Here is a 22,182-nt window from a genome sequence, read left to right on the forward strand (position 1 = left end):
GTTACGGTAGCATCTTGGGTCTCCAAATATCAATGTTAGTTTAATAGTCCTTGAAAAGCTAAGGCATTCCTCTTTCCCCAGTGTGCATTTGCTTGAATAAATGTCCTAGATACCTTTAGGTGAGAACTGGGGGAATTATTGCTGAATGCACTTGCTGTAATGTGGTACCGCCCTTCCTGGGAGGAGCTCTGCTTCTTCAGTCAACAGATTCTGGGGCTGAGAATTAGCTCCATTCAAGAAACTAGGCAAGAGATCCTGACTATTGTACCTCCTGGTAATCCACACTTGCTTTCTGATAGAAATTAAGCATTGCCCTTGTTGGATGCGCATCTATTTCACTTCTAAAACAATGAGCCTATTGAGAGCTCTCTGCAGGGCAGGAACCCCCTGGGTGCCCCACTGATCTCGCCTCTCATTGTGATCATGACCTCTGCCTTGCATCCAGTGATGAGCACACCACTTGGCCTTTGTAATCCCAGGATCCCATCATCCCTGTTGTTACCAGGAGCCAGTTCTCTGATTTCATCTGTCATCAGCTCTGGCATGTAGAGCACAGCCATTCCTGAGCTGAGTAGCTTTGGGGGCACTCTCACCAGTGCATTCCTTTGTACATGGGAAGTCCTCCAGACCATCTCGGGAAGATAGTCAGCGCCGTGGATACTAGCACATCCACTCCAGCATGCCCACTTCTCTGAGCCATTTGGTCCTTCCCTCCACCATCTGCCTGAGTGTGGGTCACTGCTTTCTCTAGGCTTTTAAGCATCATCTGAATTGAGTCTTAGCATTCTCTCCAGGGATCTTGACCAAGATGTTTAATCCTGTGCCACCTAGAGTGCTCCCTCTCAATAAACTCAACCTTATTTCATTTTATATCTACACTCGGATCCAATCCCATGAATATATTCCCAGGTCCTCTGGGACATACTAGCTTGATCCCACAGCTGCTTCACCGGATATACCCTTTTAGCCAAGCCAGCCCAGCTCATCCCCAGTCGGGCTGTGCTGATATTTGGTTCTTGTTCTTCAGCTGGTTTTGCCAACAGGAAAGACGAGGGTAGATCCTGATGGGTCAAGCAATGTCTTGTATGATACCTACCTCATTTGAGAACTCTGTATGATCTTCAAAAAAGGAGAGTCCCTTTTTTTATTTTTTTTATTTTTTTACTGAGTCTTGTTCTGTTGCCCAGGCTGGAGTGCAGTGGCGCAATCTCAGCTCACTGCAAGCTCCACCTCCCGGGTTCAAGCAGTCTATAGTCTTCTACATGACATGAGAAGTAGGCTGTTTCTGCAGGCCCAGGGAACTCAGGGACATGTAAGTGTTCAAAGTTCCCAACTGTCTAGGGCTCCTGCCCTAAGTGTCAGGGTCTCACCTCTTTCCCATTAGAGCCCTGTGCCTGAAGGACTGAGAACTTAACCTACTGAGGGTTCAGACTGGTCCTCCAGCCAACCTGCCTTCCAGCTGCAGATCATCGGGGTTTTCTTAAATGCTGCCAAGGAAGTGCTCTGGTTTCACAGTTTGCCTGAAATCCGTGATGAGTCATCTGTGCCTCTGCCTCTCTCTCTTCAACACTCAGTAGCCTCAGCCACCCAAGCCCACAGGCCTTCTGGTTATCATTTCATCAGCCAGCCACCTGCTTCCTCTCCAATTTTTCATTAGGGTCTGCGACTCACAACCACGTCCAGTGTCAGCTGCCTGAAAGGCTTCCTAGAAACAGAGTCTGAGATGGAAATTGCATGCAGGGCACTGATCAGGGGATGTTCTTGGGAGATTCTCCTGTAAGGAAGTGAGAAAGGTAGGATGCTGCAGAAGCTGAAGCTGGCAGCAATGAGGTTGCACTTGGAACCACCCCCAACCAATCCTAAGTGGAGCTCTCGAGCTGGGACGGCCCATCAGAGTTGTTCCAAGTTGAGGCAAGACGGCTGAGCCTTTGTATTCCTTCCTCAGTCAGTTTCAGAACCTGGGGGACATGACCTGAAATGAGACCATTCCCTGCAGCAGGAGGGGGCATCCAGTTCACACTCTGCCATGGCCATCATCAACTGTCACCGCAGCAAGCAGGGAGGCCTGGGCAGAGCACCCCAGTGGTCACTGCAGCCGAAACAGAACTGCTTGTCTTTCTGCTCTCACACCCCTTACCTAGGAAGAGCAGAGAAAGGGTTGCTTGAATGGGAGAAATACAAAGGGAACAAAGAAATCCCAATGAGGAGAACCTCTCAGTGCACCAGCATCAAAGTGTGCTGAGAGGCACCCACTCCCTTCCCTGCACTCCTTGGATCTTGTTCACGGGTTGTTGTTGTTGATGTTGTTGTTGTTTTTAATGTAAGAAACGGAATCTTGCTATGTTGACCAGACTGGTCTCAAATTCCTGGTCTCAAGCGATTCTCCCCCCTCAGCCTCCCAAAGCACTGTGATAACAGGCGTGAGCCACTGCATCCAACCTCATTCATCTTTTTGTACCACAGTCTCTGCCCCACCACTCAAAAATATCTCAGGTGCTTACTAGTGCCTTCCACATCCTGGACCCTCAAGGCATAGCATGGTAGCACCAAAAGGTGTGAAATTAAGAAACGAAATTATGAAGTGAGTCATTCACACCCATCACGGTTATTTATATGGTAATTTATATGGTCAGGCTTGACCGTCTCGGAGGGCCACTGTCATCACAAAGCAGAACAAGGCCCACCAGGACACCCTGACCTTGTGCAGTGAGCAGGCCCTCAGGCTTAGCACAACAACAACCCCCAAACACTGGCATGTTCCCAGCTGAGCCAACATGCACCAGACACACCCAAACGTGGCTACATCGGAGCCATCTAGAAACCGATTTGAACACTGCTTCTTGTGGTGAGGGACAGGAAACCAAGAGGACACGGGGGGCTGTGTCGAGGTTAACAGGGAGGGCTGCAAGCCCAGATCTCTGGTTTCTGTTCCTCTCCGGCGTTCGTCCCCTCCTACTGTTGTTAAAAATCAATTGTAAGATGCAGACAGCCAGTTCAGGCTGTCCAGAGGACAGGGCTGAGCCTCACTCCCCACTCCATCCCCAGGGCCTAGAACAGAGCCTGGCACAGAGGCCATATCACAAGGCAGAAGGAAATCTTTCCTTTCTGCCAACCCTCGATCTTCCCAGAGAGGAGCCCTGTGTCCCCTTGAGGGCAGGATGGGCGGGCGAGGCAGGGACGCAGTAGAGACTAAGGTCATACACCAGAGAGCTATCGACAAGCATTTGGAAAGTTGTGTGTCAACCAAGAAAGTTATTGCAGATTTATTTGTGTTATTAACAGTAAAAAAAAAAAAAAAAAAAAGGAAGGACAACTTACTCTGAGCCCCAGGGTGCCTTGTCATAGGAGGTTCTCGGGGGTAGGTACACAGTTACTGTTTGTCCCATGAATAAAAGGGTGGATGGAAATAGGCCAGGAGTTGGGAAACTTCACACAACAAATCCAAACTAATGATGGTGAGCCAAAACACAAAACTAACACAAAAGACCCCAAATTGTTACTGTATTTAGAAATAATACGCAAATTATTGTAAAACATTATTGTCAGATTGCTACAAGGCAATTTTCGGGTTGCTGTAAAAGGCCTCTGGCCCAGGGGCCTAACAACCTCCTAAAAGAGGATATCAGAAAAAGCAGGTGGCTAAATAGGAGAAAATAAAGGAAAAGGAACTTGTCAGTCAAACTGCATCCTGCCTAGCAGGGACTCCACACACTCAGGGAACTTCGGACTGAGATGGACTCGGCGTCTCTGGCCAATGAGAACCAAAGTCCTTCACACATCCTATTCTCTGAGACAAGAAAACGTAGGTATGCTTTAGGGGAAAAACAAAAACAAACAAGGGCAGTGGGAGTTTTGATGAGCATAATCTTTACAAATCCTCGCTTTGGAATTCCAGCTTGGCCACCTACTAATTACATCATTTGGGCAAGTTTCTTAACCCCCCAGAACCTCAGTGTCCGCGTCTGTAAAATGACAGTTATAAGAATGCTACCTACTTCATCACAGTGTCGTAAAGACTTACTAAGATAATTCCTATTAAGTGCTGAGCACACTGCCCTCCATGCAGTCTGTTGTTTTTGTGAGAGCGTCAATGTCGCCATTCACCTGCTGTGCAGTTTTGAGCAGATGATGAACGTGTGTGTCCTCCAGGGGCTCCTTCTGCGATATCCCCTAGGCAGCCAGACATGACTCAGCAACACAGTGCCAGGGCCAGATCCCTGGCTAGACACCGACGTGTGGGGTCCTCGTCTCTGACCTGCCATTAAGCCACAGTGTGAAGCCTGAGCAAAGCCATTTCTCTAGGGACCTTGGTTTAGTTTGCTGGTAAAATACAAGTTTCACTCTAGGTGTTCTCTCAGCTATCTTCCAGGCTGTTTTGGAGCCAGTGCTTTCATACAAATGCGGGCTCATGCTGGAGCAGGGATGGCCGTGGATGTCCTTAACTCTCCTAAGAGCCACCCAGGGCCTCTCAAGTCACCTCATCAGTTGTCCTCACGGGGAGCCACCCTCTGGGAGTATTTATATCCCTCTGCTTTGATTACAGCTGATTAGTAAATTTACAATGTGTTTGAATTTCACTAGACTTACATTTCACAACAGAGAGCAAGGTTTAGTCAACACTTTCATGTGCTAAGGGCAACCATCCAGGCTTAATAAGGCTTTCCCTAAACAGACACCTTCTTTACTAACCTCTAGGAAGCCAAGTGTTAAACAAAAGTCTAACTTGAGACTTTTTTCTTGATTCCCTATTATGGGCATTTGCAGTTTGCTTTGCAATTCCATTAGTAAGTGCACACTTGCGCACGTGCCTGGAAACGTGCACACACGCACAATGGAGCAATGCCCCAGAGTGATGGTTCCTGATGGCCAAGAACAGCACTGGGTATTTGCATGGGCAAAGACTTTAACAGCGTGAACAGGATTTTCTGAACAAGTCTGGGGATAAAATACCTACCCACTGCCAGAGTAAATTACCAAAAAGCAAAGGAGAAAAACAGTTCTTCCAAAGACAGTCATCTAACATCCTTACTCCCTGTGCACAGATTACCAGGCTTCCCAGAAGTCAATCTTAGGCGAGATAAAGAACAATGGAAGGTACTTACAAGTTTAAAAAAAATCAAATTTTTGCTTCTGGACTCCCATGCTATGATTGGCCTGAGAAAAAGAATTGTATCTCTATGGGCCTCAGTTTCCCCATATGTGAAATGAGAGTTTCAATTAAGCACTATCTGAGATCCTTTCTACTTTCAAAATCATAGGAAATCTCTGTAACAGATTTTTTAAAGCATCTGAGGCCTTGGGTCACTATGAGTATCTGATAAACAAGTGGGCCTTATCTCCGGAAATATAGACAACGGCTCATAAACACGGAGAAGTTTACACAGAGTGAAAGAGGATTCAGAGGACCCCTGAAGCCTGTCTCGGAGGATGGGTTTAAAACTCTCAACTCTGGAGGAGATGTTGAAAGACAATTTCTCCAAAAGACAGGCAGAAGATACAGTAGCTAGGGAAGTCTGGAAATCTGAAATTTTAATTTAGAAATAGATATCATGATTTTGTTGTGAGCTCTGAAAAATTGAGCCATGATTCTGTGTAATGCCTCTAAGACAAAGATAAGATGTTAAAGCAGGTTCGTAACCATGGTCAGCTATGTAAGTGGTACATAAGGCAAGGTAACAGTGTGGAGTCAGGTTCTGAGAGATGAGGTGGCATGGGAATGTCTGGGGCTCTGGGTAATAAGTTGAGAATTTTCCCAGATGCTCTGTCCATGTTCCAGAGAAGGTAGAAAGCTGGCTACCGACCAAATGCGATTTTGACATTTCTGTAAGATAGTGCCAAGCACTCAGATCTCATCAGTCCCGTGTCAGAGGCAGCAAGGCACCACACCATGGTTGGATAACCCCACATTCAATCCATTTTACTGAAAACAGCACAAATAAACTAAGAATCAGAGCACTCAATGACTCATATCAGAGGTATGAATTGAAAGTCAACACTTGTGTATAATCTAACTGAAGGAGAGTTTATAGCGCAGAATTCTCTCTGTTGAAAAGAAAAACTCCAAATGCGTGTGTGTGTGTGTGTGCACACTCACCATTTTAGGCAGCACTGCTCCTTCTAAGAAAATGAGAAAGAAGAAGAAAAAGTGACTCAAAACTTTTGTTTGATTTAGAAACAAAATTTAAGAATAATTGTCAAAGATATCGCTGGAATCATGATATTAAAAGAGTGATTCATTCTGGTATATTTCCAGAGATGGTGTTTACCAGGAACTCCCTACTCCCTCTGCATCCATCACTCAGCATGGTATGTTTGCCCCGGCTTCAATTCTCTTTTTCAAAGGAACATTTTGGAGTGTGCAGCTACCTATACCTGTCTGTTTAGTGATGATGCCACTCAGCACTGCGTGTCAATTTAATACAGGGGAACCTTCGTCCCCCACTAAACTGTAGTAATACACTTACATGCCAAGGCCCTACACTCCTTGTTGGTGTAGCTCCACAACACCTAGTATGATGACTGGCACATAGGTGTAGCCCCACAACACCTAGTGTGATGCTTGGCACATAGGTAATCGTAAGTGTTGGTAAATTACATTAAAAGTTCGTTCTGGGCCAGGCGTGGTGGCTCACGCCTGTAATTCCAACCCTTTGGGAGGCAAATCACCTGAGGTCAGGAGTTCGAGACCAGCCTGGCCCACATGGTGAAACCCTGTCTCTACTAAAAGTACAAAAATTAGCTGGGTGTGATGGCGGGCACCTGTAATCCCAGCTACTCAGGAGGCTGAGGCAGGAAAATTGCTTGAACCTGGGAGGCGGAGGTTGTCGTGAGCTGAGATTGCGCCACTGCACTGCAGCCTGGTGACAGATTGAGACTCCGTCTCAAAAAAAAAAAAAAAGGTTCTCTCTGAGGCCACTGAACGTAAAGTAGTGGCAAAAACACTGGCTGTGAGGCAAGGCACTGAGTCCTCATTTTACCACTCACTAGTTGCTTTAACTTCGGAACTTCTTTTAATTTCCCCCAGCCTCAGCATCCTTAATAAAATAAAGAGTTTAGATCAAGCGTGAAATCCAAGTCCAATTTGGTTTCATCTTCTATGTGGGATTGTTACCCAAGAACCCAGCTTCAGAAGCGACTCACCTGGGCTCCTGCCCATCCAAGTAATCGAAGTATAAAGACGCAGGCAGCCCTTCAGGCTTACGTGCTGGCTCTGCATCTTGGCGGTGTGTGGGTGGATGTGTGGAGGCTGGCTTCCCTGTTTCCGAGTGGCTTCTGATTTACATGGAGCCTGAAACCTATTCTGGCGCCAACTGCATTTTAAAGGCCTTTGAAAATGGTCTTATCTGAGGATTACACTTGAAACTTGCACTAAAGGCCCACGTTGCCTCAGGAAGAACCTGCGCTTATCAAAGCCCACGGGTAGTGAAACGGCTTCTATCTGGAAAAGCCTTTAGAATCCATTACGTAATTGGAACACGGGCTCTGGGGGGCTCCGGGTAGAGAAGCAGCTCCACTTTCCTGAGCCCACTTGAATGTTGCTGACACGTGAAAAGAAAGGTAGAAAGAAGGGAGAAGGTAGAAAGGAAGGGATACACGTGGTCAACTTCCAGAGGTCTATTCTCCCTCGTCCGAGTGATCCCAAATGATCTCCCAGAAGCCAAAGCAAGAAGCTTTGGTGGGAAATCAGTGCTTTTAGAGTCATTACGGTCATGGAAAGGCGGCCTGCAGACTCAGGGTGCATCTCCTGCCGACTGTAGGGCCCTGCTCTCCGCCTCTTCTACCTCAGGGTGACTTCTCAGTTCTCTCTCCTCCTGGCAGGGTCTTCCCTGACCCGGCCTCTACCCCCCACATACCATGCCCTTCCCTGCCACCAGGCCTGGCTCTCCTGAATGCCTGTCTTGTCTCCATTGCTGCGTTCACCTCACTGTAAGATGATGATCTGTGTACATTTCCGTCTCTCCTATTGGAATGAAGTTTCTCTGAGGCTAAAAGTTGGTGTCTGTACTTTCCGTAGTTAGCACACAGTTGGCACACAATACAAGTTCACCGAAAGACTAACTGAATGACTGAAGAAACGAATGAGCAAAACTGGGAAGGTGGGGGTAACCCAGGAACACATTTATTTGATAAACTCTTACTGAGGGCCAACTCTGTTGCTAGACTGAGGGGACAGTGGGACTCACAGGGTGGCGGGAAGACAGGGATGTTCTCAAACTTTGCCCCCTCTCAAGAGGCAGGTACACTTCTAGGTACTTCCTGGAGTGCATTGCAATTCTGAGTTCTGTGTCCATGTCTTTGGTCCCCGAGCTAAATGACCCAGCATGGAAACAAGGCAGCAAGTGCTGATGAGGGTCACTTCTGGTCACTTCTGGTCCTCCAGGACATGCTTCGGAAGGTCCTGTCCTGTAAATGATCAGCTTCCCCTGGGAAAGAGCTGAGAAGCTGACCAAGACTGGCGACCTGGGAGAAGGCAGCAGTGTTCTAAATAGGAAAGCTGCGATCTGTGTCAGGCCAGACCCTCTAGGACAGCCAACAGGATCCGGCATGCTCAGCGTGCAGAGGGAACAGGACATTGACACAGCTGCAGCAATGGCCAGAGTGTGAAGGAAGAAGCTGCAGCAGGAACCCAGGAGTTGGGGAGGCCCAGCTGGGGACTGAAGCCCTGGCCAGGGCCAGGGCAGGATGTCGGTGCCTGATCTGCTCTGTCTTATTCCAGCCTCCTGGGACAACTTACCGGGTCTGAGTTCAGGCGTATGACAGTACAATGGGATAGAGTCTGAAGTTAGCACATCAGAGCCCTAACAATCCTTTCTTTCATCCTAACATTCGGGACACACGTGGTCTTGAATATTTCACACTGTAAATCATATGTGTCCACACATACATAGATTTTGAAACTGGACTGCTTGGGTTCAAATTCTGGCTCTGTCAATTACTAGCCATGAGACCTTGGGCAAATTACTTAACCTCTCTGCATCTCAGTTTCCTCACATGAAAATGGGATAATCATAGTATGTACCTAACAGAATTGTCAGGATTACAAGAGGTAACATATGCAAGTCACTTTGAAGAAGCCCTGGCACATAGTCAGTGCTATGTATGTTGTTGTTATCATGATTGTTAATATTATTTGTATATTAACATACAGTTATGCATGTATATGCACCCTGATTTTATAGTGCTGTATACTAAATGATGACAGGGAGAGAACAATCACCTGGTTAACATGGCTATGTTAGGAGAGGGGGACTTTTACTCCATCTGAAACCAAGTGGCAGAGGGCATGTGGTGGCGATGGGGTGGGGGTGGCTGGGTATGTGTGCATTCCCTGGATGGAAATTTATAACGAAATGGGTGGCAATCATTTCCTGTTGTTAGATTACTTACCTGACAGGGCTAATAATTAAGAGTTGGTGAGAAAGGCAGATGTAGTTTAGAGCAGGAGGGCACAGGATCCCACTCCCGAGTCCTGCGGTGAAGTGCCTGTGTGTGGCCTGGTCAAGCCGCCCACTGTGGCTGGGCCTGGGGTTCCTCCTTTAAAATACAAGGGTACTTAAACTAGAAGTGGCGTGGAGAACGACTAGCACCCCAGCTCAGCACCCTGGTGGCTTCTCGCGATTTACTCCTCCAACTTCTCGGCAGCTCCGAGAGACAGGCAAGCGGACTGAGCAGCTTAACTTTACAGATGGCGGCAAAGGCTTGGCTCTCATGGGAGGGAGTGACCTGTCCTTGAACTCAGATCTCTTGACCTCTGGGGTCTAGAAAAATGATCAAGGCAAGCCTGGGGGAATGGGCCCCAGAGAAGGGGGGCACCCCACAAGTAAACAGGAGAAGTGGGGTGTCTTTCTAACTAACCCTCTTATCAACGTTCCGAGTATTTGCTCTCAAATGGTTAACCAAAGTGACACCCAAGGCAGAAGCGGGCCTGGAAAGATCTCTGATGCAGAGAGGATTGTGTGGCGGGAGGGTGTGTGGGAGGAAGGGAGGAAGTGGCACTTTGGTGGCTTTGTGCAATTATTTTCCAAGACTAACAGGATGCTGTTGTCTTCAAACAAATCTGATGTCCTTGTGCCCTATTGCCCTTGATTTAGATCAGTTTCAAAGACAACTTCCCCCAAGGTGATCCGGACACGTGATGCTCCTTTTAAATTGTCCTTCAGAATGCCTTTGAAGTACTGGTCCTTGCTAGTGGGTACATTTTCCTTGGCCCAGCTAACTATCAAGTCGTTTTCAAAGTAGTTTCTTTCAAAAGTAGCCCCTTTGAAGTAGTTTCTCAGTAGACATTTTGGCATCAAGCTGTACAGATGTTTATGTAAAACATCACATCAGCCACCAGGCTGCTTCAGAGGCCAAAAGCTGCCCAAGGTTTATCATGATCTAAGTATCCTACCCAGTAAGTGAGAGAGGGTTCCCAAAAAGGCAGAACAGAGACAAAGGTCAAAAAGCAAAGCCATCTCACTCCCTTGCTCACTTGCCCACTCACTTCAAAGAGGCATAAGGATCCCAAATCTGTACTACCTCTATTCTAGAAATGACTGAGGCACAGATCCTGCCATCAAGAAGAACCCTGCAGAATGAAAGGAAAGGCTGACACCAGCCACAGTGATGAGAGGGAAGCTCAGGACAGGTTAGGAGGCTCCGGAGGGCAGAGAGGCTGTTGGCTGTGGCTAGAGGAGGTTTCTGGGCTGAATCTGGAAGGATAAATGGGGTTCTTTCATGTGCTCTATCTCTAGAATGCAGTGGTTTATCCAGAGGTGTGCTCAGTTGAAAAAAATAAAACTTGATTTTCAATGTTTGCCAATTTCCTTATTGTAAACACTCCTACCTAAGAATGGCAAATTTTAAGTTACCAGTGGAGACCAACATGACTTCACTGAACGCAGAGTTGGGCAGAGACAGGCAGTGGCCACCATGATACAGTATGCCACCCTACAGATGGGAGGGGCATAGATACCTTCAGGAAAACAGATCATAGCAAAATAATTAGGAAGTGATGAATTTGAGTATTTATCACCTTTGCTTTTGCTACCATTTGTTTTGCTGTAAATTTTTTTAATTTCATGAATAATGGCCGTGTTTAATAACCAGCTCCCCAGATTCCTCAAAGTGTAACAATTAGTGTAACAATTAGCTCTCATGGACTGACACAAGCCAGCTCGCACACTCCGGGCTATTTCTTCACTCACCTCTACAGCCGTGGTTTGAGCTACCATCGCATCTGCAGGAATGCGGCTCTATCCTTCTGCTCGGTCTCCCTGCCTCAAAAGCAGTGGCTACTCCTCCCGTTGTACCCCACTTCCAACCCATTCTCCACAGGGTAGCTGCAGAAATCTTTCTAAAAGGCAAGTGTGACCCTGCCATACCCCTGATTGAACCCTCTGATGGTTCTTGGTGTTTTTTCATTCTCCCTGTGGTGTGGACCCCTGCCCATGCCCTGAGTCCTCCCAGCCCCACCTCGTGCTCTCTACATTCACAGGACCCCAGGACTCCCCTGCCCCAGATGTCTGGAAGCTCCTTCTCTCGTTCTTCATGACAGCAAGCTCCTGCCTGTCCCTTCAGATCTTCACTTAGATTTGACTTCCCCTGGGAGATTTTCGCTGGTCCCTGAGATCAGAGGCAGTGCCTCCTCTGTGCGCTGGTGGGGTCCTGGGCTCTAGCCACAGAAGCACCCGTCAGCTGGATGTTGGTGAGATGGTTTTATGGCACCTGGCTGAGCGCGAGGCCTGATGCAGACGGTCCGGGTGTGACCCCTGGCTCTGCCACTCACTGGCTTTGTGTCCTTGGAAAAGCCACATCACACCCCTAAGCCTCTTTCTTTCCCTGTAGAATGAGGATAACAGCAGCCTCTCCCTCCTCCCTCAGAGGGTTATTTTGAGTCCTGAATGATTTCACGTGGATTGAGTGCCTTGAACATGGGTGTATGGTCAGTACTAGATACGAGTTAACTAATACCGGCTTTGTCTCCTGTGTTTGCCCCACACCTGATCCCCATGCTGGTGGAGGCTGTTTCCATCTTTTGTCTGTGGTTTCCATAAGTGCACCCAGTGTTGAACACTCAGTAGAGGCTCAGGCACTGCTGAAATGGAAAATCCAGAGAATGAGTGGCCCATGGAAGGCAGAAGACATGGGCCCGCCTGCTGAGAGAGAGCAGGTGAGGAGGCCAGAAACTTATTATTCCTCACAGTTTTGGAGGTTGGAAGTCCAAGGTCAAAGTCCAGCAGGGTTGGTTTCTGGTGACGGCCACCTGCTGGCTATGTCTCCACATGGCCAGAAGTGTGCACGTAAACTGAGAGGCAGGGAGCTCTCTGCTGTCTCTTCTTGTAAAGACACATATACGATTAAGTCAAGGCCCCACCCTTATGACTCATTTAACCTTAATGACTTCCTTAGAGGCCCCATCTCCAAATACAGCCACACAAGAGGTTAGGGCTTTACATAGGAATTGCAGAGACACAAACATTCAGTCCATAGCAACCTCTTGCCCGAGACCCCCCTGGCTCTGTACACAGAAACAACAACACTGTGCTCTCCGCATTCTCTGGTGTGGAGAGGTGAAAGGGGAAAACCATCTCATCAGCACTCCACCTAAGCCAGCTGCTCCAGCCACGGCTGCTAATGACCAGCTAAGGGTGTCCATTGCTTCTGGAGCCTAAGCATTTGTTTTTTTTTTTTTTTAAACAAGGGAACTTATTAGCTGTTAACTGCTGAGATGAGAAATCATGGTCAGACCATTCAGGTGCTCAGCCTTTCAGCTGAAGTCCCCTCCCTGGGGCCTGCCTCTGCCTCTACATACTCAGAATTTTCCAGCCAGTTCAGTTTCTGTCAAGTAATTATTTACAAATTAGATTCTCAGGGAATACATGATCAGAAAATGTAAGCATGACACCCTTAAATCACAACAAACTGTTGTTCAATAAAAGACAAACCCTTCACCCAGTAGCCAATGTTAGAAAACTCAGGGACCTGCCACAGCACCAGCCCACAACTGAGGGTATTTATCGCCACTTAGTCTTCCTGAGTGCAGCTGAGAATGTACACAGGGACAGTGACAAATAGATACTCTCTAGTCTTCGGGTATCATTACACAATACTTTTTCCCAAATTATTTTCTCAATTCAAAATACTCGGGCACTCTATAAAATATGGGAATTATTTATTTGTGGTTTCATTAAAGTTATAATTGCTTGTTTTAAAGCATATACTATTGCTAGGAATAGGTTAGGTATTATGACATATCCTGCAAAATAGCTTCAAATAGCCAGTCCCTCCGCCTCCCTAGAACACGGCATATGTTACTCAATGGTATGGATGTTCCACTAGAAAGACTACATTTACCACCCTCTCTCTGGCTGGGTGTGGCCATCTGAGCTCTGGCAGAGGCTGTGCAAGATGAAATGTGTATGTGGGGGTGTATGTGGGGGTGTATGTGCGGGTGAAATGGCAAGGCGGGGGGGGCTTTCAGAAAGGCTGCCTCATAAAAGCAGAAGGGAAGGGAGTGGCACTCTTTTCCCTCTTCCTCTTTTCTCCTCTCTGAAATATGGATGTGATATCTAGAACACCCACAAATATCTTGACCAGGAGATAACCTTGAGATTTAAGCAAGCCTTGAGCTAGCATAGTGGAAGAATAAGACAGGAGGGGCCTGAGTGGGGGTGACCATGCCACGGTCACCCAGCCATCCACAGCTTGAGTTCACAGAGAGAGTGAACTAGCCTTTGTGTCACTGGAGCGTCTGTTCGTGGGGTGTTCTGTGATGTGCCCCCGCACCTGATCCTCAGGGCTGCCATGCACATGTCACGCTAGGGTCGGTAGCAGGCGCATTCATCTGAAACCCAGAGCTCATTTACAGACAGCGTATTTGTGATTCTTTCATTGATTCACAGACAAATTATTTGCTGAAGCTCTGTTTGCTAAGCTTTCAAAAGCCAATTCTCTCCCCTAAGGTTCCCAATCTAGTTCAGACATAAAATCAACCATTATGTTGTTAAGATATAAGGCAAGATATCTCAGGCAGGACGACTCTCCTGTGCAAGAATTGTACTAGTGTCAAAATATTGGAATTGGATATGGCTAGTCTTTCTTTGTCTTTGAAGGTCTTCAGGATAGAAATTTGGGAGAGAGGTGGCCAACAGGGCAATGCGTGTGTGTGTGTGTGTGTGTGTGTGTGCGTGCATACATGTGCTCTTGTGCATGTGAGGATATTGGAAGATAGAGAAGGCAAGATAGAGAAACAGAAAAGCATATGACGCTGCAGATAAATGCAACCAAATTAATATTTCCTCCCAAAGTCCCATAATTCTTAACATTTACATCTAAACACTAACTTATCTGCACTTAAGGGTTGTGAAAACTCTAGCTACCATAGCAAAAAATCTAGTATAGCTCAACTCCATATAATTTTATTATTTCCAATAAAAACAAAATGTTAAGTCTATAACTAAATAGAATTGGGTTTTTATGTTTATGTAAGACTCTTCACATTATTAGACTCACCCATGTAAAAACTGCATTTTCTACCATGGCCCCAAGTATAAAAAGGATGATTACCGTCATCTCAAGACATCTACACAATCCTGGGACAAAGCCAAACAACTATGCATCTCCCAGTGAGGGAAAGGTCATTTTGATAGTTCTCTTATGTTACTTATTACTAAATTCACAAATTTCAAATTATAGTCACATTATTTGAAATTATAAATACAACATGCCTAGAAGAAGCCCCACTAACGTGAGCCCAGCTCGGAGGTAGAATCGGCCACATCGTGTACTTTACACTGAAACTCCACTCTTTTTCAAGAGTGTGTTAATGGCCTCTGCCTGCAAGTGTGGGCCCATGTGCTTTTTTCCAAAAACCAAAATGACAATAATTAAACCAGGCAGCTGCTGCCCCCAGCAATATGACAACCTCTCCCTGCTCCCTGGAATTTGCCGGAATCACCCTACTTGAGCTCATCCCGTTCGAATTAGCTGCTCCCTCCCTGTGCCCTGGCAATCTGGGTGAGTTTCCCATCTATTAGCTGAATTATTCAGATGTTTTCCCACAATGGCCCTAGCAGTCCTCATATAACTAGTTTCTAAATCAACAGTGAATTACATTATTGACAATCTGAGCAGATTAATTAAGAAATCTGTCAGGAATGACGCGATGAGAGCTGGCTCCTGTTCAAGGCGGCTCTGCAGTCTTCAAGATAGAAGAAGCACGCCTGATGTGGCTTTGGAAGTGAGGGGTGAGGAACAGCAGCAGACCCAGGCACAGGCCACCCCCGCTGGGCTTAGCAGGACAGCCAGCATGGGCAGGCTGGGCTGGAGGTAGTAAGTCTCACACTCACACAGCCTCACAGGGCCGCTGGCTGGCTTGCATCAACCAAAGTGTGGGGCTGAAAAAAACATCCTGTGTACCCTCAAGCACTTTTTCAACGTGAGCTATGTATTGTTATTCCCATACGCAGATCCTGGGTGACAGAAACCATCATAACTATGTCAGAAGAGGCTACTTGGCTTTTAGGCTTTTAAATTCCTGTGTTTAGGGGAGTTCTCAGGCCCCCCAAAAGCCAAACAACCTAGAAAACCCATTTTGGTGCCCAGCAACAAGAAAGCAACTTCTATTCTATATCCATCTATTCTTTCATGCATTAGTCCATTTCCACACTGCTATAAAGAAATGCCTGAGACTGGGTAATTTCTAAACTAAAGAGGTTTCATTGATTCGCAGTTCCACTTGGCTGGGGAGACCTCAGAAAACTTACCATCATGGCAGAAGAGGGAGCAAGGTATGTCTTACGTGGCAGCAGGAGAGAGAGGGAGTGAGCAGGGGAAACTGCCACTTTAAAACCATCAGATCTCATGAGAACTCATGAAAACCATCAGATCACGTGGGAACTTCCTCACTACGAGAACAGCATGGAGCCAACTGCCCACACGATTCAATCACCTCCCACCAGGCCCCTCCCTTGACATGTGGGGATTACAATTCCGGATGAGATTTGGGTGGGGACACAGAGCCAAACCATATCACTTCATAATAACATTTTAGTTGATTTCTCCAGAGAATCTTGCAATCAAAACCCAACATAAATGCAAGTAAATAAATAAGAATTGAAAATCAGAATATCACAGAGTTCTGTTTGATCTAATTGATTTGAGAATTTTTTGAGACCCTACTCGATCCATCAGCAATAATTTTGCAAACTTTCAGTGGCTAACACAAAATATGTAAATTCCAAAGTCCTAGGTTCAAGTTTGAATGAAGCACTTAGGAACTGGTAGCCCTGCATCAGCCACTCCCAAAGCTGAGTGTTTTCACCTGCAAAGATCCCTGCCTCCCAGGCTGCTGTGAGGATCAGGTAGAAAACTGTGTTTGAAAGAGGGAATGGCTGATGTGTTATCCAACACACAACTTAAATATCTCATTTCATTTCATATTTACAACAACCTGCAATAAACACATTATCTCTGTTTTAAGAATAAGGACATGGAGGCTTAGGGAAGGTGAGTACCTTTTTCAATATCAGAGAGTTGCTAGTAGCGGAGGCTGCCCCTGAGCCCCAGGCATCAGATTCCCACATGAGGTTAGGGGTGTCCTGGGCAACTTGGGTTGTAGCTAAGCTCCAGAGGGTGAGTCAAGGTTTTCAGGAGAGAGGGAGCATGGTGAGGGCAGGAATGCTGGGAAGGAGGGTGCCCTGGGCATTCTGTAGAGGAGTCACTGTAGGACCGGGGTGCTGTGTGGGTGCAAGGTGTGTCTGAGAACCAGCAAGTGGTCTAATGAAGCCAAGCGGTGCCAAAGGAACCAGGCAGAAGGTGAAAGAGTGGCCATGACAATTATCCTAATAGCAACAACCACAGTAGCAACCTGATTGACACTAACGAGAATGAGCTGGGGGTCTGATGGTGTTCAGGGTTTTTCACACATGCTAATTAACCCAGTGCTCTTCTCACTACGTGATCAATGAAGACAGTGAGGCCAAGAGGAGTGACGTCACTGGACATTGGTTATGAAGTGGACTTTGAGAGCCTGAAGGACAAGAGGAAATGTGTGGCCTCAAACAACAAGAGACAATCATCAGAAGGGCAGGTGGCTGCACAAGCCGTGAGCCTCCCATCACTGAAGCTTTCAGGCAGGAGTTAGAAGAAAATTTTCCTGGGATGTTGTAAAGCAATTCTGACACCTTATCTCTTCTACCTCCAGATTTCGTAAGGCTCAGAAGTGGGATCAGTCTTCTGACCTGGTGTTCTTCAGAGTCCTCATTGTGCACACCCAGTCACCTAACAGAACCTAGGGCAAAGAAGGGTGGAGTTTATTGATACCAAAAATGGGAATAAATTAAAAGGAATATCTTCCTAGATCAGAAATGAGACTGTTCAATCCATGATGATATGCAGTTGGGACAAGGTCAGGAATGAAAAGAAGCTACAGAAATGCAAGTCAGGAAGAGAGACCTTGACCAGAAGGAATGAATGCAGATAAGACTGTCTGCAAAGACTCAGGGCAGGCCAGGCATGGTAGCTCATGCCTGTAATCCCAGCACTTTGGGAGACTGAGTTGGGTGGATCACTAGAGCCCAGGAGTTCGAGACCAGCCTGGGCAACATGGCAAAAATATAGTAATTAGCCAGGCATGGTGGTGCATACCTTTAGTCCCAGCTACTTGTGAGGCTAAGGAAGGAGGATTGCTTAAGCCCAGGAGGTAGAGGTTATCGTGAGCCATGATCTGCCACTGCACTCCAGCCTGGGCAACAGAGCAAGACCCTGTCTCAAAAAAAAAAAAAAAAAAAAAAAAAAAGACTCAGGGCTGCCTGCTGGACCTGCTCAGACCTGCAGAGTGGGTGCTGATTTAGGACAAGAATAGTATCAATTTGAGGTGGACTCTAGAAACCACTAGTCTACAGCAGCCTCATATCTTATCACTCACTGCTGTTTGCTTGGAAATCTGCAGTCTTCAGTTCTACTACTCAATGAAGCATCCAGGGCTCTGGGGGCTCCTCTCAGGGGCAGACTTGGGGCATCAAGCATCCTTTTCAAGCATTCCCCTTCCCCCCAACCTCAGCCAGAGCAAGAGTCTCTGATTAATTTATCATATTTGGTTTATCTTTGAGACTGTGTTGAATAAAAGGGTTTGGCTGCTTTTGTAGACTAAAAACGCTCTCCAAAAACATTAAAGACTGTTTGTTTTTAACCTGCTCTGGAAAACACCTAATTCTATGCACTTTGCTGAAATACTTTTGGAGGTGACAATGAAGATTTTGACATAAGAGTATCCTGATTTTCCCGGAATTCTTAGATTCTAAAATTCTGCATTTTCTGACATTCTGATTTCCTATTGCCAATCAAAGAGTGACAGTCCACACCTGACTCTTCGTCCCAGGTTTTCTGTGGTAGAAACTTGCTCTCCCTAATGAGCTGGAAGAGTTTTTGAAAACATTAGAAAGAAGGAGACAATATTAAAAGCACAAAGCCTATGGGTAGAAAAAATTCAAGACCAGAGAATAGAAGAAAGCCTCCTGCTTTAGTGACTGAGAAATTATCCATTATGTAGCCAGCCAGAGGGACATACAGTGGTGGAGATAGCCACGTTTATCACACAAAAAGCTGAACCCCTCCATGAACCTACCCAAGCATACACCTGTCTCCAGGCTTACGTAGTGGAGACTAAATCATTCCAAGTTGCTAAGACCTGCCTTTAAAGGTTCCTGAAGGATGTTGCAATCATTCTGGGAAATAGATCTATGTATCATTCAAAATGAGCTCATCAACATGATGCATAAATGGGCACCAATACAAAGTTTAATATTTCAGAATAAATGGTGAATCTTTAGGAATTCATCTATTTAGAAACCAACAACTGACTAGGAGGATACATTATTTCTTTTGATGTGCTTTTTACCTATATTATCTCAGTTAATCCTTCAACAGCTCTCTGGGTAGCTGCTATTATCCCCATTTTATAGATGCAAGAACTAGGGCTCTGCAACCTCACATGAGCTACTTGCCCAAGCTACTGGTACTTGAGCCCAGGTCCTCTGATTAAGCATCTTGCATTCTTGCTCCTACACTGAAAGCTTTCAAACAGTGGCCCACAGAGACCCCAAACTAACAACAACAGTAATAATAATGATCCTAACAGCCATGGTAGTAGCTCACATGTATTGAGTACTTAATATGGACCAGTCACTCTGTTGAGCATTTTAGACACTTTATCTTTTTAACTTTCTCTGGAATTCCATGAATGATTCCATCACTTGACCAAGGTCACACAGATAACATGGGGTGAAGCTGAGCTGAAACCCAGGAGGCATCAGGTTGACCCACCAGCACCTCTCTTTCCATGGGATACTTCAGGGACCATTTCTGTGGGTGGGAAAACGAGAGGTGGGCACAGCGGCAGGTCCCGGGGCTCCCAATTATTCTTCAAACAGAGCAGCTCTTCTTTCTGTCTTGGGATTCCGTGAAGGCAGCGACAGAGCAGAGGGTCACAGAAGGGCTTCAAGGTGGCCTTTAGCTCTACCTTCTCAGGACTTACACAATTTCTTACCCAATCACCACAAATGAACACATCCACTAATGAGAAACAGGATGCTTGCTATGCAAACACAGGTGCAAGGCAAGTCCCCAACCAAAGGACTCGCCTTCACACCCAAGTACCACTTGAGATTTCATTTAATGAAAGAGTTCTGTGGCAAGCATAAATAATTTACTTAATTAAAGTTTCCAGATGGCTGCAGTGGCAGCCAAGCAATGGTATTTCTACTATTCCAAGACGGGGTGCTTCAGACACTTGCTTCTCAAAGAGATAGCCCATGGACCGGCAGTGTCAGCCCCACCTGCCAGTTAGTTAGAAACTCACAACCCAGTAGGTTCCACTCAAACCGATGAGTCAGAACCTGTATTTAATGAGATCTCCATGAGATTTGCATGGAGATGAAAATTCGCAACATATGGCTCTAAAAGACCACCAAGTAAGGCGATTTGAAAAAGGGACAAGATTCCAAAACTTCCAAGTGATTTCCAGCACTGACTTGGGATCTCTCTTCTTCATTATCCATTTGATGAAGGCTATGCCTTCAGAAGTCCCTAAGCATTGGTCTATTGGTCCTCAATAACATTGCATAGTTCACCACAGACTTATCCTGGTACAGTGCTTGCCCCTGGGAGTGGAGCAGAGGCCAATTATGGTAGCCTCACACAGAAGCATATGACTTTCTTTTAATCCTTGAGTGGGGAAGTGCAGTCATCTTTGCAGGTCTGAAGCTGTCAAAGACGAGAAACTTCTTTTATAATAAAACCCAGAGGGAATTATGTCTTGCTTGATTCTTACCTTAAAAGTCTCAAATGCAGCACATGTGCACTTAGATTTGGAGTCCATGAAGAGGCTTAATCATATTTTACATGAAGAAAGACCTACTCACATGACCCTGGGCAAGTTACATAGACTTTCTGAGCCTCAATTTTTTTCATCCATAAAATAGAAATAATAATAGTATCGACTTCACAGCATTGATTGAATATGTGCAAAGTGCCAAGAACACATGATAAGTATGTACATGGCACACGGGCACACACACACACACACAGAGAACAAGAGAGACAGAGGCAGAGCAAGAGCGAGAGCAAGAGTGAGAGAGAGAGAGAGAAAAAAAAAATGAGTTAAAAGTGTGTTATTTTTGCATGGTTAAATTCCAGAAGTAGAGCGGTTATTATTTTCTTCCTTACACTCTTCTATATTTTCAAATTTTCTGCAATGAATACTTGTGATTTTAACAATCAGAAAAGACAATCATTTCTAATGAGAATGATGGGTCACCACAAATGGCTAGTGGAAAGCCATGACTTCTGGAAGGCTGATGGTGGAGAAGCTGTGGAGTGTAATGAGAAAACCACAGAATTACCACATCATGACCTTGCCACTTCAGGGCCATTATACCTTGGCCAAGTCCCTTTGCCTCTCCAGACCTCATTTCATCATTGGCAAAAAGGAATCACAATGTCTTCTCTATAACTCCATTGCATTTCTAAAAAGGTCACATCTGATCATGTATATAACGTGCTTTCTGCAATATAAAAGGCCTCCCCGTTATTATTTCCGTATTATTATTATCATTTATGGACAGAAAACATTAACATTCAAGAAAAAACATATTCACATTTTTTACTTTATATGAAAATGGTGACATCCATTATATCCATTATTTTAGGAATATTACATTGGAGATGAAAATAACACAGGCCCCTTCTAATATGGTTGAGTTTTACTGATATTCATTTATCTATGGATACAGGTTGAACTGCTTTCAAATACAATTGGTTAAACAAAAAACTTAACCAGTGATGTAGAGAGTAAGAAAACAGGCTCCTCGTATCAGTCTTCCCAGTTTTAAGATGAAAAACTATAGACTGTTGAGTCCAGACTGGATGGGGGCTCCTTCACTAGAATACAACATACTGTTGAGAATTATTTTCCCCTGGGCAGTTTTCCTTGGTCCTGACACTTTCCTCTTCAATCTGTCCAACTAAAATATATTTACCCTTAGCAAGTTCAATCCTTTTCAGAAAAAAACTACAAATGGTCATGTCAAATAATCATGAATTTATTTATTCTAAATATTATTACTACATAAACCTGCAATGTAAAATACTTTCTAACCTCACACTCCATGTTAAAACAAAACATATCGTGCAGACTCTTCTTAATTTATGACCAAGCAAATGTAGCTAGAAAGATGGAATCTTCTCATTTCAGATGATTCTGTAAATGAAAACAAGAGGTTTGTCATTAAGTGGTATTGATGATACCCACAGTGTTCATATGTTTGTCAATTTCATTAACCTCTCAAATTAGGTATTCATAATGTGTTAATGACAGCATAACACATCATTACATTATTCAATGTAATTTCATGGATATTATGTATAGTTTGTAATGTTAGAATCTCTTGTCTTTACAGCTGTTAGAAAACATTATACTTTCCAAGATGATTAGGGACGTGTGAATACCAAACAGCAGAATCCACAGCTCAAATAATGGTCCCTGCTTGGCCTTGAATTCTGATCAGGGTATGACTAGACAGTTTCCACTGACAAAGGACTAAGCTCCCTTTAACGTGTTATACGAGAACTAAAGAATCACAAAGCTGGCAGAGAGCTTGAGAATTTGTCAATTAAATTTCTTCCCTTCAGGCTGGTGGTGAT

At 45.3% G+C, this 22,182-nt stretch overlaps 1 protein-coding gene across 1 annotated transcript in view; it reads right to left on the reverse strand.

Moving 5' to 3' along the window:
• Nucleotides 1–22,182, reverse strand: part of LOC103220859 (putative uncharacterized protein encoded by LINC00299) — a 40,654-nt gene that overhangs the window by 9,616 nt on the left and 8,856 nt on the right. The window contains exon 2 of the mRNA XM_007971564.3: nucleotides 11,953–12,078. Within this exon, the coding sequence (XP_007969755.2) occupies nucleotides 11,953–12,078 (126 nt within the window). The remainder of the gene's footprint in view (nucleotides 1–11,952; nucleotides 12,079–22,182) is intronic.

This window comes from Chlorocebus sabaeus, chromosome 14 (assembly GCF_047675955.1).
Source record: "Chlorocebus sabaeus isolate Y175 chromosome 14, mChlSab1.0.hap1, whole genome shotgun sequence".
Classification (NCBI taxonomy): domain Eukaryota; kingdom Metazoa; phylum Chordata; class Mammalia; order Primates; family Cercopithecidae; genus Chlorocebus; species Chlorocebus sabaeus.